This window comes from Eumetopias jubatus, unplaced genomic scaffold (assembly GCF_037043125.1).
Source record: "Eumetopias jubatus isolate StellerSeaLion01/CBP00866 unplaced genomic scaffold, mEumJub1_p1.0 scaffold_7, whole genome shotgun sequence".
NCBI classification, from domain to species: Eukaryota; Metazoa; Chordata; class Mammalia; order Carnivora; family Otariidae; genus Eumetopias; species Eumetopias jubatus.
Window position 1 is genome coordinate 27,320,610 of NW_028274813.1, and position 13,191 is coordinate 27,333,800.

A 13,191-nucleotide genomic window follows, 5' to 3' on the forward strand; every position below is an offset into this window, starting at 1 on the left:
AAGTATCCCTCCACAAAGGGAAAAGGGCGGGCTGCCCGGAGGCGGAAGAGGGCCTTGAACTGCTCAGCATCTCCCCCTGCAGGCCAGAGATGTCTCGCCACTTTTCTTCTTCCCCTCTTTCCCTTCCTCCTTCTGGTTAGGCCCACCCTTGAGACTTCCACATCCCACATTCCATTCAGTCAATGGATATTTACATTAGTGAAGCACCCATTTGAAGTGCTCCTAGTGTGTGGGCCCAGGAAAGACAGTGGAGACTGAGCCAGAAGCAGTGTCTCCTTTCTCCAAGCTTACAGTCTTGGGTATGGGGGGCGTATACAGGTAGCACTAACTAGACAAATGCCAGATGCGGTGGGAACACAGCGGAACCGGGACCATAGATAGGTCCTAGAGCACCTTTGTACAAATTAGAGGAAGGTGCCACTTCCTTTGTTCAAAACAGTCTTTACAAATACAACTCTAAGATGCCAGCGATTCTCTGAGATGTGCTTTTGTGCAGTGGACAACCTGCACATCTGTTCACTGTGGGGTAGGGGATCCTAGCTCAAATTTGTGGATCAGGGAAAGCTTCTTATAGGGGGTGACATCCGGGATGAGATCTGAAGAATTATTAGAATAGGCCAAAAAGATGGGGAAGAGCTTAACAACTCAAGGAAATTGCAGATGCAGGTGAGACCAAGAGAGTGAGAAACTTTTCCTGGAGCACAGCACACCCAAGGCTGTGCCCTCACCTCCTCCCTGTCCCAGTTAGTGCCTCCCACCCTCCTCCCACACTGTGTTCAGCACATCTCAGCAAGCCAGGCACCAGGTTGCAAACCCTGGAATGTCAAGCATTCCAGCACACTGAGCAAGAAATAACAAAGACCAGGGAACGTAAACACTTACAACATGTTCAAGTGCAATGGCATTGTATAGAGAAGGGGCAAGACACTGAGGAAACTTTCTTGTGTTGACAGGGTGCCAGACACCTAGCTCCACGCCTGAGCCTAGGGCTGTGGGTTGGGGATGGTTCTCTAAGTAGGTATGACAAGCAAGCTACTGTGCAAGAGTCAGAAGAAGAAAAGGTGAGCTGCTGGGGTAGGTTTGGGAATGGTTGGCAAGGCAGGCGGGACTTCTGGGTTCTAGAACATTCCTAGGCCTGGTGGCTTTGCCTCTCTGAGCCTCTAAGTCTCCTCTGATGAAATAAGGCTGTGTCCTTCAGGGAAGGGCTTTGTCATCCCCAACAAGGTCATCTAGCAGAATCAGGGGATGAAGGGAGTAATAAAGCCAACAGCCGGGGAGCTATGTGACTTCATAGCTTCCCCTAGATCACCTTTTTGCTTCTGAGGCTCCATGCTGGACTGTCAAAGAAGGCCCCTGCAGAACAATGCTATTTCTGATGAGGAAAGAGACTGCCTTGAAATCTCATTTACGTGGCACAGATAAATCCCTTTTCTTCCGGAAAAAATTCTCCAGTGCTCTCTTTCTCAGGGAGATGGCTCAGGGAGTCCATTTAGGTCAGCCTCTGATCCCCTCCCTTCTTTCTTCCTTCGCTCTGGGTGACAGATGCAGCCGACCTTCCAGAACGCAGCCTGAGCCCTATCTTCCTGACCCTCAGGAGTTTTCAGAGCCTCTGCAGTCCCCCTGTCAGGGTCCAAAGAGTGACAGCTCTCAAAAGCCACTTTGATTAAGGCCACATTTTTGAGTTTTTGTCTGAGAAAGACAGACATCTGGGTTGACTGGAAAGTTGGCCGCTGCCCCATCTGGCTTGGCACCGGCTGTGTCAACCCCCAGGCCCCTTCGCTGGGGTGGGCGGGGCTGGCACCCTGCTCTCAGACCGCAGTGGTGGGCTCCAGCTGTTTGCCACGAGATCATCTGTCCATCTGCCTGGCATGGGATGAGGTCACCTCAAAACCCAGGCCCCTGCCTGTCCCTCCAGGGACTGCTGATTCTCTTGCTCTGCCCCTTCAAGGAGTTCTGCATCTTTCCCTCTTAAAAGCAATGATAGCCCCTCTTGCTGAACATTCACATGCTACACTGGGCTCTTCACCTGCCTGATCTCATGAAATTGTCGCAACCACGTGCAAGCTAAGGGTCTTTATCCCCACTTGACAGATGAGGAAGATGAAGCTCAGAGAGGGCTGAGCAACTTGTCCAAGGTAACACAGCAGAATAGGGGAGCGGGGCTTCAAACCACAGTGTGTCTGACTCTCAGCTGACCGGAATCTCCCGAATGATTCTGGGGAGACTTGAGCCCACCCAAAGACAACAAAAACCAGGACCTTAGACTCAGAGTTCACAGCCAAGACGGGGCCGCCCGGGGTCATGTCTCATGAGTTATGTGCGTGTAAAGGACAATATCCCTCAAGAAGATGGGGATTGCATAGACAGGCAGGCAGCAACCTACAGCTCAGGCCTAAGTGTTCACAGAGATGTGCTGGATGAATTGTCCCAGAGCAAAGCCGGTAGACTTGTTCCATGTGGTTCTGGAGGGCTAATGCCAATGTGTGGATGTTTCTGGTGAGCAGAGCTCAGTTCGAAACTGAACACAAAGAACAGCTTATTAAAAACTGCAGCTTACCAAAACCCAACGATACAATGGGGCATGCCCAGAAGTACTTCGCTCCCCACCACAGAAAGGAAGCCTGCTAAGAACCGGCTCGTAGAAGGAGCTGGAAAGGATACTGATTTTTGAGGGAATGGAGGTTCATATGTATGTGTCCGAAACTGTGCTGGAAACCCTCAGTAGAAGGCAAACTTTGGTTTGCCTTGGTTTGGCCAGGGCCCTTGCCCAGGGACCGGCTCAGGGGAGGCCAGCCCCTGCGGAGGGGGGCACATGTGAGGGGGTGCGGGCAGCACCAGGGCAAGTCACAGCAGCAACATTGTTTTTGTCACCATTGCTGTTAGCAGCCGTGTGCCAGGCACCATGCTAAGTGCTTCCTCATTCCACTGCATCCTGACCACATCTCTGGGAGTTGGGCGTGACCTTCTTCATTTTACAGGTGAAGAAGTTGTGTCTACGTGACCTGAGACCCCCTACCTCTAACCGGCCTGGATCTGCCTTCTAGGCTGCTTCTTGTGCACTTGGCTTGCGGAATTTGCTCAACTAGAGGACCCTGGCTTAGGGAACAGCTGTGCTGGGGTGGGGCTCCTGTTCTCTGGGACTCTGGCTGAGACGCCCAGACTCCCGCCCTCAAGAAATGGGATTTTTCAGAATTCCAGTTGTTGGGCTGAAAAAAAGCAGTCTCTTTGGCTCAGGGATGTTCTGAGAGCTTCTTCCAAGGGACTCAAGGCCTCCAGGGAATTGTGCCTCAGCTCAAGTTAGCGCCCTCCTTACCCCAGGGCGGGGGTCACCAACACGTGGCATCTCTGGCCTGGAGAGGTCCATGGGGGGGGGCTGCGGTGGCGTTGGCTGGAGTGGCACCTGTCTGAGCCAAGGGTCTGACAAGACCCCTCTCCACCCCACTGCTTGTGGTGACCCAGACACCCACTTTAGCTCTTATGCTACCCCAAGGAAGCAGTCAGAGCCCATCTTTGGGTGGGATTTCCACAATCCTTCGGGGGATCCATTAGGACTTTACCAAGCAGGAAAATGTGGCATAATGAACCTTATAATAATCACCAATATGTGACAAGGATCGTGCTCAGAGTTTTGCATGCTTTTTTATTGTTCACAATAGCCCCAAGGAAGGAATTGTCACCTATATTTTACTGATAAGAAAACTCAGAGAGGTTGAGCAACTTGCCCAAGTGTCTCCAGCCAGTGAGGGGCAGCAGCCTGCTTGCTAACCTTAAAACTGTGTTGCTAGAAGGAAGGAAGGGAGGGAGGAAAGGAAGGAGGGAGGGAGGGAAGGAAGGAAGGAAGAAGGGAGGGAGGGAAGGAAGGAAGGAGGGAGGGAGGGAAGGAAGGAGGGAGGGAGGGAGGGAAGGAAGGAAGAGGGAGGAACTAAGTCTTAGGGAGCATCTACAGGGACTGTGCCAGGCATGGTGCTAGCTTCAGTCTGACATTGATTCTCAGTGAACCTGACCTTCACAACCCATGAGACTGAGTTTCTGTCCCCACTTCTACAGATGAAAAGATGAAGACTGACAGAGGTTAAGAAACGTGCTTCGGGTCACACAGCTAGTCAGAGTGGGAGCCAGGAATTCGATGGGGTCTGGTTGCCCCAGAACCCACACTCCTTCCAGTGCTCTGGGGGATTAGAAGGTTCTTTGCAGCTTACCCGCCCGAGGCTTACGAATCGAGGATTCAGCTCCAGTCCACTCACATGCCCCAGTGCATCCAGCTTAGCCTCACCCGGGGTGTGTGTGTGTATCTGTCTGTCCGTCTGTCTTCTGGCAGAGTGGTGTATGGCAAGGTACCCTCCAGAACTCCCTGCTGGGGCCATCTGTCATCACAGGCTGAGATCTGCATGGCTTGTAAACAGCCCCATGGCCAGACATATGTCTCCACCATCTCTTCCCTGAACTCTGTTGTAGAGTCAGGGCCAAAACTGTCTCCAGGAATTAGTCTGTGCTGGTTGAGGCCTCCTTGGGAGTCCCAGCAGCCAAGAGGGAGAGTCAGCAGGGCAGGGGCAGGCCGCAGCCAGGGGCCCCTCTGCTTCCTTCCCCAGTGTGTGAGCTGGCCCAGGTGCAGTGGTAAGGGGACAGGGCTGGGGTCAGGGGCCAGAAGACCTGAGGTTCTGGCCCACACGACCCACATTTCCGTACCAGGAAGTTACGCATGTCTGCCTTCCAGGCTTCATGGGCATTCTGTGATGCTCAGATTCCTGGGAGTTGGGGTTGATCCCAGCTGACCCCTCGGCAGCTGCTTGGGCTTTCTCAGGCCTACGAGGCTCAACTGCAAGGTCCCTGGCAGCTGTCCACATGTCTCTTTGAAGTGCCCATGGGAAACACAGCTTAGCCACTCTTTCCAGATCTACTTCTCTCTGCTTCCCAACCCCAGTGTCCTCCTTGTGTTGGCTGAGGGGCTGTGAGGTGTAGTGCGGGTTTTGCCCCATTGCCTTTATTCATTCTGCTTGACACTTCGGTGGTAGACCTTGTGGGTCATTTACCCAACCTCTGATGAGTCCTCTGGCCCATCTCTGACCATAAGTCCTCTGGGCCATCTCCTGACCATAGGTCCTCTGGCCCATCTCTGACCATAGGTCCTCTGGCCCATCTCTGACCGTAGGTCCTCTGGCCCATCTCTGACCATAAGTCCTCTGGCCCATCTCTGACCGTAGGTCCTCTGGCCCATCTCTGACCATAAGTCCTCTGGCCCATCTCTGACCATAGGTCCTCTGGCCCATCTCTGACCATAAGTCCTCTGGCCCATCTCTGACCATAGGTCCTCTGGCCCATCTCTGACCATAAGTCCTCTGGCCCATCTCTGACCATAAGTCCTCTGGCCCATCTCTGACCATAGGTCCTCTGGGCCATCTCCTGACCATAGGTCCTCTGGCCCATCTCTGACCATAGGTCGTCTGGCCCATCTCTGACCATAGGTCCTCTGGCCCATCTCTGACCATAGGTCCTCTGGCCCATCTCTGACCATAAGTCCTCTGGCCCATCTCTGACCATAAGTCCTCTGGCCCATCTCTGACTCCTTCTGGGTACCCCTGCCTTTGTTTTTCCCACTTGCTCTCCTGAACCCATGTTAAAAAAAAGGGAAGAGAAGTTCCCAAAAAGGGTAATATACTTCCTGATGAGCATGGTTTTCCCTGTAGCCTGCAGACCCTAGGATTCCTGCCTGGACAACTCCTGAGGCTTGGTGTGAGTTCACTGATTTATTTATTTGGCAGCAGTAGAGAGGAGTGGTTCAGAATCTATCCTCTGGAGGCAGACTGCCTGGGTTGATAATCCCAGCTCCATCCACCAGCTGGGAGACCTGGGGCATGTTTCCTACCTCTCTGTGCCTCAGTTTGCTCCTCCATAAAATGGGGAAAATATTAGTAAGTTCCCTCGAGGATTGTTATGAGGATTAAATAAGTTAATACGTGTAAGGACTTTATAATAGGGCCTAGCCCATAGTAGATGCTATTTTAGTGTTTGCTTTTATTATTCATTCCATCTTGATTGAGTGCCTCTAGGGGCACCGGGGTGGCTCAGTCAATTGAGCATCCGACTCTTGATCTCAGCTCAGGTCTTGATCTCAGGGTCGTGAGTTTAAACCTTATGTTGGGCTTACCAAAAAAAAAAAAAAAAATGACTGAGTGCCTATAGTGTGCCATATGCCGTGCTGGGCTCTAGGGATGTAGCAATGGTGAAGACAAGGTTTCTGTCTTCATGGAGCTTACACTTTAGTGGGGGACATGGACAAGCAAACCGGCCGTCATAACAGCATTTTAAGTGCCATGGCAAGGGAAGGCCTGAGTGTGTTGGGAGGCAACCTAGCGTGGGTGGCAGGGGCAGTGGCGCCTGCCCTCTCCCACTCTGTGAATCACACAGCTCGCCGGCTGCCAGGATCAGGCCTGCAGCCGCGGGTGGGTGCTGAGTTCCACCCCGAGCCAAGGTTCTCCCTTCCACGTGGCTATCTAAACTTCAGCCTTTTGTCCCCGGATGAGACTGAAGCTGACTTTTCTGGATTGGATGCTGCACTTGGTCTCACAGAAGCTCGTAGGTGGCCTCTGGGAGGTGTGAGGCAGGGTCTGAGGGCCCTCTTTGGGATCAGGTTGGGGTTGCTGGCAAAATGGGAATTTCACCCGGGACAGTGGCTTTGAAATTTGTTCCTCTCTAAAGAAGTCTGCCTTCACCAACAGTTGTCCCACCAACAGTTTCTCTTAAGGCTAGCGAGAGAGCAGAGTCCTCTGGGGAAGAAATCCCTTTATAGGAAAAGCACGTGAATCCTGATGAATGAATGAGTGAACACAGCTCCTCTCAGGTTGCACATTCCTGGGGTCTCTCACAGGTGCCAGCACTAAGCCCCACTCCCACCACTCCTCTCCTGCTCACTCAAGAAGCGGGGTCCTTCTGCCTCATGTCTCCCTCCTGACATCACGGTGCTGCTCTGGCTTCCTGGCCCCTTCTCTCCCTCCTGCTCTCAGCAGTTACGTGCAAGGGATGTGGCCTCCGCAGCCAGAGGCTTGGGTTGAGCCACTACTGGGCCCCCTCTGAGCTTCGCTTTCCTAATCTGGACAATGGGGACGATGCTCCCTGCCTTGCAGGATGGTTGTGTGGGAAATAGACAGGATAACGTATACCAATGGCCTCACGACTCCATCCAAATGTTCCCTTGTTACCGTTCCTCGGCCCTCAGGCATCTGCCTCCCATTATTTTTTCCCACCTTCTCCTCATAATGTTTGCAGGCTGCATCGAATCAGCTTGCTTTCTGAGTTTCTCCAAACAACCTCCCCCCTCTCTTGCGTCCAGCCCTCAGCTGATACCCCCAGGCCCCATGCCAGGGGCCCTCACATTTCCCAGCCTCACTCCCATCCTTCTGTCTCAGCGTCAGCATGTTCAGAATCCTCATTTATCCCCATCAGGCCGGAGCCTAGTCCCCCGACGGTGGGACGACAGGCAAAGCCCGAGCGAGACTGTCGTCTGTAGTGGGCAAAGATAGTACAAATTCAACTGACATGTTTTTAAGGTTAAAGAAAAAATGAGGCTTTACTGATTCACATCCTCACTTGGTCTGTATGTCAGACTGTCAGATGTCATGTTTGGCTTGTGGAGTGTTCTCAGGGAAGAGCGGGGTTCCAAGAAAACGAGGCGCCTCCTCATGTTTGTCTTTGGCATATCACAACACGTAACCTACAACAATGCTGGGTTTATGGGGTTTTTCTATTGTGTTGTCAAGTTTTATCGAAAACAACCCTCACCAAGTGGAAAAGTGACTCTAAAAAAATTCTTGCAAAGAAATAGGATTCGAAATAAGACTACATAATCGCAAGTAATCGCTTTTAAACTGCTGCCCCTTCTCCCCTGACCTGTAATCAACTGTATTCCGAAGTAAAAATAATGAGGACCTCTCAGATGTGACCCAAAAGGGACCCCAGGATCCAAATGATCAAGAAGGCTGTATGAAATACAGTTTAGATCAATAATCACGAATTACGGACTTTGCCCCAATTCTATAATGTGCTGGGAACTAGCAGCTAACAATAGAGCAGAGGCCATCTGGGTTAGAAAAACATTTAAAAACACCAAGATGCTCAAGCTTTGCTGCACAATTGGATGAGAGTGTAGATATCTCTAACATGCCTCTTGGTATTTGCGAGAGTCCATTTCAACAAAATATATGAAGAACTATCCTTTTGTAAAGATACTACAAAAGAAAGGATGAACCACAGGCATATAGTCTCAACAGTAAATGACGTCTTCAATAAAAATAAGTTTTCCAAAAACTCCGTAAGGGTAGTTACTGATGCTCTGAGTGAAATAAAAAGAACTTAGAGGTGGAGGGCGCTCCGAGCAAAATCCCCTCACCACAGCATATGGTCATAGGCAGGCTACTGCCACAAGGAAGTCAAAGTCAGAAGACAGGGTGCCTGGGGGGCTCAGTCATTAAGCGTCTGCCTTCGGCTCAGGTCATGGTCCCAGGGCCCTGGGCTCGAGCCCCGCATCAGGCTCCCTCCTCTGAGGGAAGCTTGCTCTCCCTCTCCCACTCCCGCTGCTTGTGTTTCTGCTCTTGCTATCTCTGTCTCTGTCAAATAAATAAAATAAATAAATAAATAAATAAATAAATAAATAAATAAATAAATAAAATCAGAAGACACATTGCTAGAGGAAGTCATCGTGTGGTTCACTTTATAAAACAAAACTTTAAAGTAGAAGGGGATCTTAATGGAACATTATGTCAGAAGAGTCCCTGTTCCCCCTTGAGGATTGCTGGCTATGTCTTGGCCAAGAAATGGTCACACTTATAGATGAGCTATTCTTTTTAAAAACAAACAAACAAACAAACAAAAACCCCAAAAAGATGGGTGTCCACATCTGCTGCTCTTTCCTATGATGACAAATGTCTGTCAGGACTCTGCTACCTGCTAGAGCTTTTCAGGGAAAGAAAAGAAAAACAAAAAACACCCTTCAAAGCATTCCTCTGGAGGCTGACATGCTAGTCTGTCTCTTCAAAGTAACAGAGATGTTTCCCTGTTTTTAAGTCAATAGGTTTTTCTTTTTCAAAGCACTTTTTTTTCCTCTTTGAAGTACGGAAGAATGTTGGGAAATCAAGGTAGGATAGGTATCTGGCCCCAGAATCTGAGACTTATTTCCTTGTTGGTCCATCTGGAGTCAGACAGCCGCTGGGTTTGGTCAGCCATTAACTCTGGGCAGGGCTGCCGGGCAAGACATCTGCGCTACAGAAAGAGCCTTTTGAGAAAACGGATGTTTGGAAGCAGTTTCATCATTATGGGATTTGTTGCTGTAAACCAACTCCATTTGCACATTTAAAAAACTTGAAAACTGGCATTTTCGAATGTATTTTACATTTGTAGGAACGACTCGCCAGCCTCAGGGGAGACAGAAAGTTACTGGCTAGCTTTCAATACCAGCCTCACACAGTTGGTGAGAGTGCGTGAAAACTGAATCGCGTGGTTTTCTCCGTGCCATCCCATCGACAGGGAGCTTCTTCCATCTTGAGCCGAGATACCTTGTCAGCTATAGCAGCATTAAAACCCAGGATCAAAATAAGCTGAACTAAGAATTGGACTGTGAATTGTTGCATCTACATGTTTAAAAACTACTAAAACAGCTATAGTTATGGAAGATGGAACCATTAGCAGAAACTGGGTGATGGACACACGGGACCTCTCTGTGACTATTTCTTGTAACTTCCTGCAAATCTATAATTACTTCAAAACCCAAAAATTAAATAAATAAATAAATACATAAAACTTGTTTAATCCCATTAGCGTGTATAACATTGCTAATGCACTGTATGTCCTGTTATAACTATATACAAGACAGAGTCACCGAGTGTCATTTCTAGGAAGAGCAGGGTCGGTCAAGAGTAACCTGGTGAGAGCCAGGGCCGGGGAGTGGGGTGGGGGTGGGGGTGGGGGTGGGGGGACTGTAGCCAAGGAGGCACAGCTCTCCACAGTGATGACTTGGGGGCACAGGGCCTCACAGCTGTGGAGTCGGTTGCACCCCACTTTTCAGCATGGGTGACAGAGGATCCCAAGGGCCCTTCAGTGAGACCTGTCTATATCTTTACTCCTCAGCCTCCCCAGTGATTGAAAATGGCCAGCTGGAGTGTCCCCAGGGGTATAAGAGACTGAATCTCACTCACTGTCAAGGTAAGGGTGACCCCGGGCCAGGGCTAGGCTTGGGGCGGGGGGATGATGAAGGTCTGAGGATGCCAGTGCATCCCCCCACCATCCCCAGACAGAAGGAGTGGTGTCACTGAGTGTCTTCACTGGGCATCTCTAAGCCCCAGCTGCGGGGAGTTGTGGGGGCTGCTGGTTCCAGGGGCCTAAGGAAATTGGGGGGAAAATGAGAGAGCAAGCCTAGAAAGGGCCCTGGGAGCTGAGCCTGTCCCTCTTCCCGTCTCCACCTGCCTGCACCGGACCTGGGCCAGGTGCCTCTCTAGAGCTGTGGGGTCTGTGTGTGCAGGTACTGCCCCAGCCCCCACACGTCCCCTCACCTCCTCGGCCAATCTCCTTGGAATGGGAGGACTTTTGACTTCAGGATCTAGTCAGCCTGCGTTGATGGGGACCTCTGTAGACTTCCCCCAACAAATCACCTTCCGCTGCTCAGACCTCCCTCCCACAACCAGGAGAGGGGAAAGGGAAGACACAGGTGGAGGAGAGGGGCCCATAAAGCCCCTGGCCTTGCTGGCCTGGCTGACCGGCTCTCTGAGGCCACCTGAGGTCTGGGGCCCTCTGCATTACGGAGCAGCAAGGCCCAGAGGCACCTTGGGACACAGGGCTGGGAGGCGGGCTCAGCTATGGCTTCGTCACTGCGGGAATCCCAGTAGGGCTGATGCAGAGGACCAGGGTGACTGAGGGGTCCAGAAGCCTTCACTGAGGGGCAGCTGCTGCCCCTCAGGCTTTGAGCAGGGAGCCCCTATTGGCTGTGGGCCTGGCAGTAGGAGATGTGAGCAGGGCCTTCCAGCTGGGAGGCTCCTGGGGCTGGCAGAGGTCAGCAGGGAGCTGAGGCAGCTTCCCCTTTGGAGAACTGGATACACTGCTGCCGCGATGGCTTACTTTAAATGAAACTGGGTTAGAGACAGGGGATTGACCCAGATGGCCTCCTAAGTACCCTCCCCCTGGAGGTTTCTTCAGGAGAGAGGGAGCTGAGGAAGTCCTGGGGTGGCTAGGCTGTCTGCCTGGGAGGTGCCAGGCCCAAAGGGGATTTCTGGCCCATGGATAAAGTGCTTGGACCAGGCAAAAGGGCAGGCCTCTGACCCAGCTCAAGGTCAGACTCCCCTGGGGGCAATGAGGACTAGTAGACTGGATGGTGGGTGTGGAGAGAAGTCTTTAGTTTTGCCCTTGGAGGGTACAGTAGGGCCATTTATATCTAAACTGTCCCGAGGGCCCTCTCCTCCTGGCAGGTTTCCCAGTGCGCAGGGTTAAAGTTATTCCCAGGATCTCAAAGGAGCTCTTGGCCCTCCCTCCATTGAGCCCCAAGGATACAGGAAGCCCAGGGGCCCTCCCCGAGGAGGGCCTGCCCTTTAAACTTCCCCCCTTTCCCATGTCTATGGCCTTGGTCTCCATATCTGGGAGGGGACCTGCTCACCTCGACACCCGTGTGCCTCACCGTCCTCTGTCTCTGTCTCCATCCTTCTCTCCTGCCACGGGGCAATTTTGAGGTGTTGTTAGGAGCTGCATGTTTTGTGCTAGGTGTTAGCCCACGGTGACAGATAAACACAGCAGCTGCCCCCGGTGAATACAGATGCTTAAACAATTATACACCATGGGAGAAGTACTCTTGCTAGAAAGAAGCTGTGGGTGCCATGGGATCGCATGTTAGGGGTCCCTTCCCAGACTGGGAGGGTAGGAGAAGGGCTTCGGGTGATGGGTGACCTGGACTTAAAGATTGAGTAGAGGTGACCAGCTAAATGGGATGCAGGCATTCCAGGCTGAGGGAACAGCATAAGCAAAGGAACAGTTGGGCTGGCTGGAGGACAGCCCACGTTTTCACAGGAGACAGCACAGGCCTCCAGGGCCCCATCAGAGCCGCCTGCTCACCCCCAGCCTTTGGGGAAATATGGTAGAGGGCCCTGGATACCATGTGAGGGTTTAGGAGCTCCCTCTAGGAGGTGAATGGGGACCCCAGAGGCATGTCAGATTTAGATATATCACTCTGGCCACAGTCCAGAGGCAAATGGGTCTGTTCCCCTTCCTAGACCTCAATGGCATTTCCCCAGGCGCCTCCCTGCCAATAGGGTGTCCTGCCAAAGAATAGTTGGGCCATCTTCTAGCCCCTTCATTCCTGTGCTCAGTGCCACTTTCTCTGAAGCCTGTGGGTGAGCAGGTGACTCTGGTGACAGGGCTGCCATGTCTAATCTCCTGGTCCTGGAGGTGGGGGTGCTCCTCACAAATCTTCCACACTCACCATCATCAAGAAGGCACCATCATCAAGACTTCTTGGAGCTTAGAATGTGAGGGTTGGGATTTCCCCTTGGCAGGAAGACGTTTCCAGCATGAAATATTTTTGAGATCACAAAGGAAGCTAATGTCCTTCCCTTGTTTGAAGAACAGCATGAGCATTCACTGGTCTTGGAGGATGTGTGTGGCCTGCCCAAGGCCTTCTGGCCTCCTGGAAACATGCCATCCCAACCCTCTGCCCCTCAGCGCTTGTCTCTGTCCTCCTGCCTCCCGTCCTTGCTGGGCTCCCTCCAGCCTGCAGCTCTCACTGTGGACATGTTTCCTGGGTCTGGGGTCCTGTGGAGATGCTTCAGAGTCCCTCAAGGAAGGCTGAATAAGAGGGACTGGGCAGATGGCTCTGTCCACTCCAACCCAAACTGTCCCCTTATCTGCTCCCCTTGTTTGCATCCCAGCACGCCACTCACTAGCTGAGTGACTTCGGGCAAGTTACTCCTGGACCATGTTTCCTCACCTATGAAATGAAGCCACTTGGACCTACTTGGTAAAATTGTTGGCAAGAATCCAGTGAGGTAGCATACGTCAGCCACCTGGCATGGTTCCTGGCCCATGATAGGGACCCAAGCAAGAAACATTAACTCTTAATATTATGATCTTTATTACCAGTTAGTGGAATCAAGTGATTTGTAATTTTTATCTTATTTTATTCTCCTAACAAGACCATCTGGTAGTTACGAGAAACGAGGAAAC

The 13,191-nt window shown here is 51.6% G+C and overlaps 1 protein-coding gene across 3 annotated transcripts in view; it reads left to right on the forward strand.

Annotated features, from left to right (window-relative positions):
• The window catches only part of LTBP2 (latent transforming growth factor beta binding protein 2), a 98,276-nt gene that overhangs the window by 55,663 nt on the left and 29,422 nt on the right, over positions 1–13,191 (forward strand). For all 3 annotated transcript variants that reach the window (XM_088024514.1, XM_028102098.2, XM_088024515.1), the window contains exon 9: positions 10,117–10,191. In XM_088024514.1, coding sequence (XP_087880640.1) covers positions 10,117–10,191 — 75 coding nt within the window. The remainder of the gene's footprint in view (positions 1–10,116; positions 10,192–13,191) is intronic.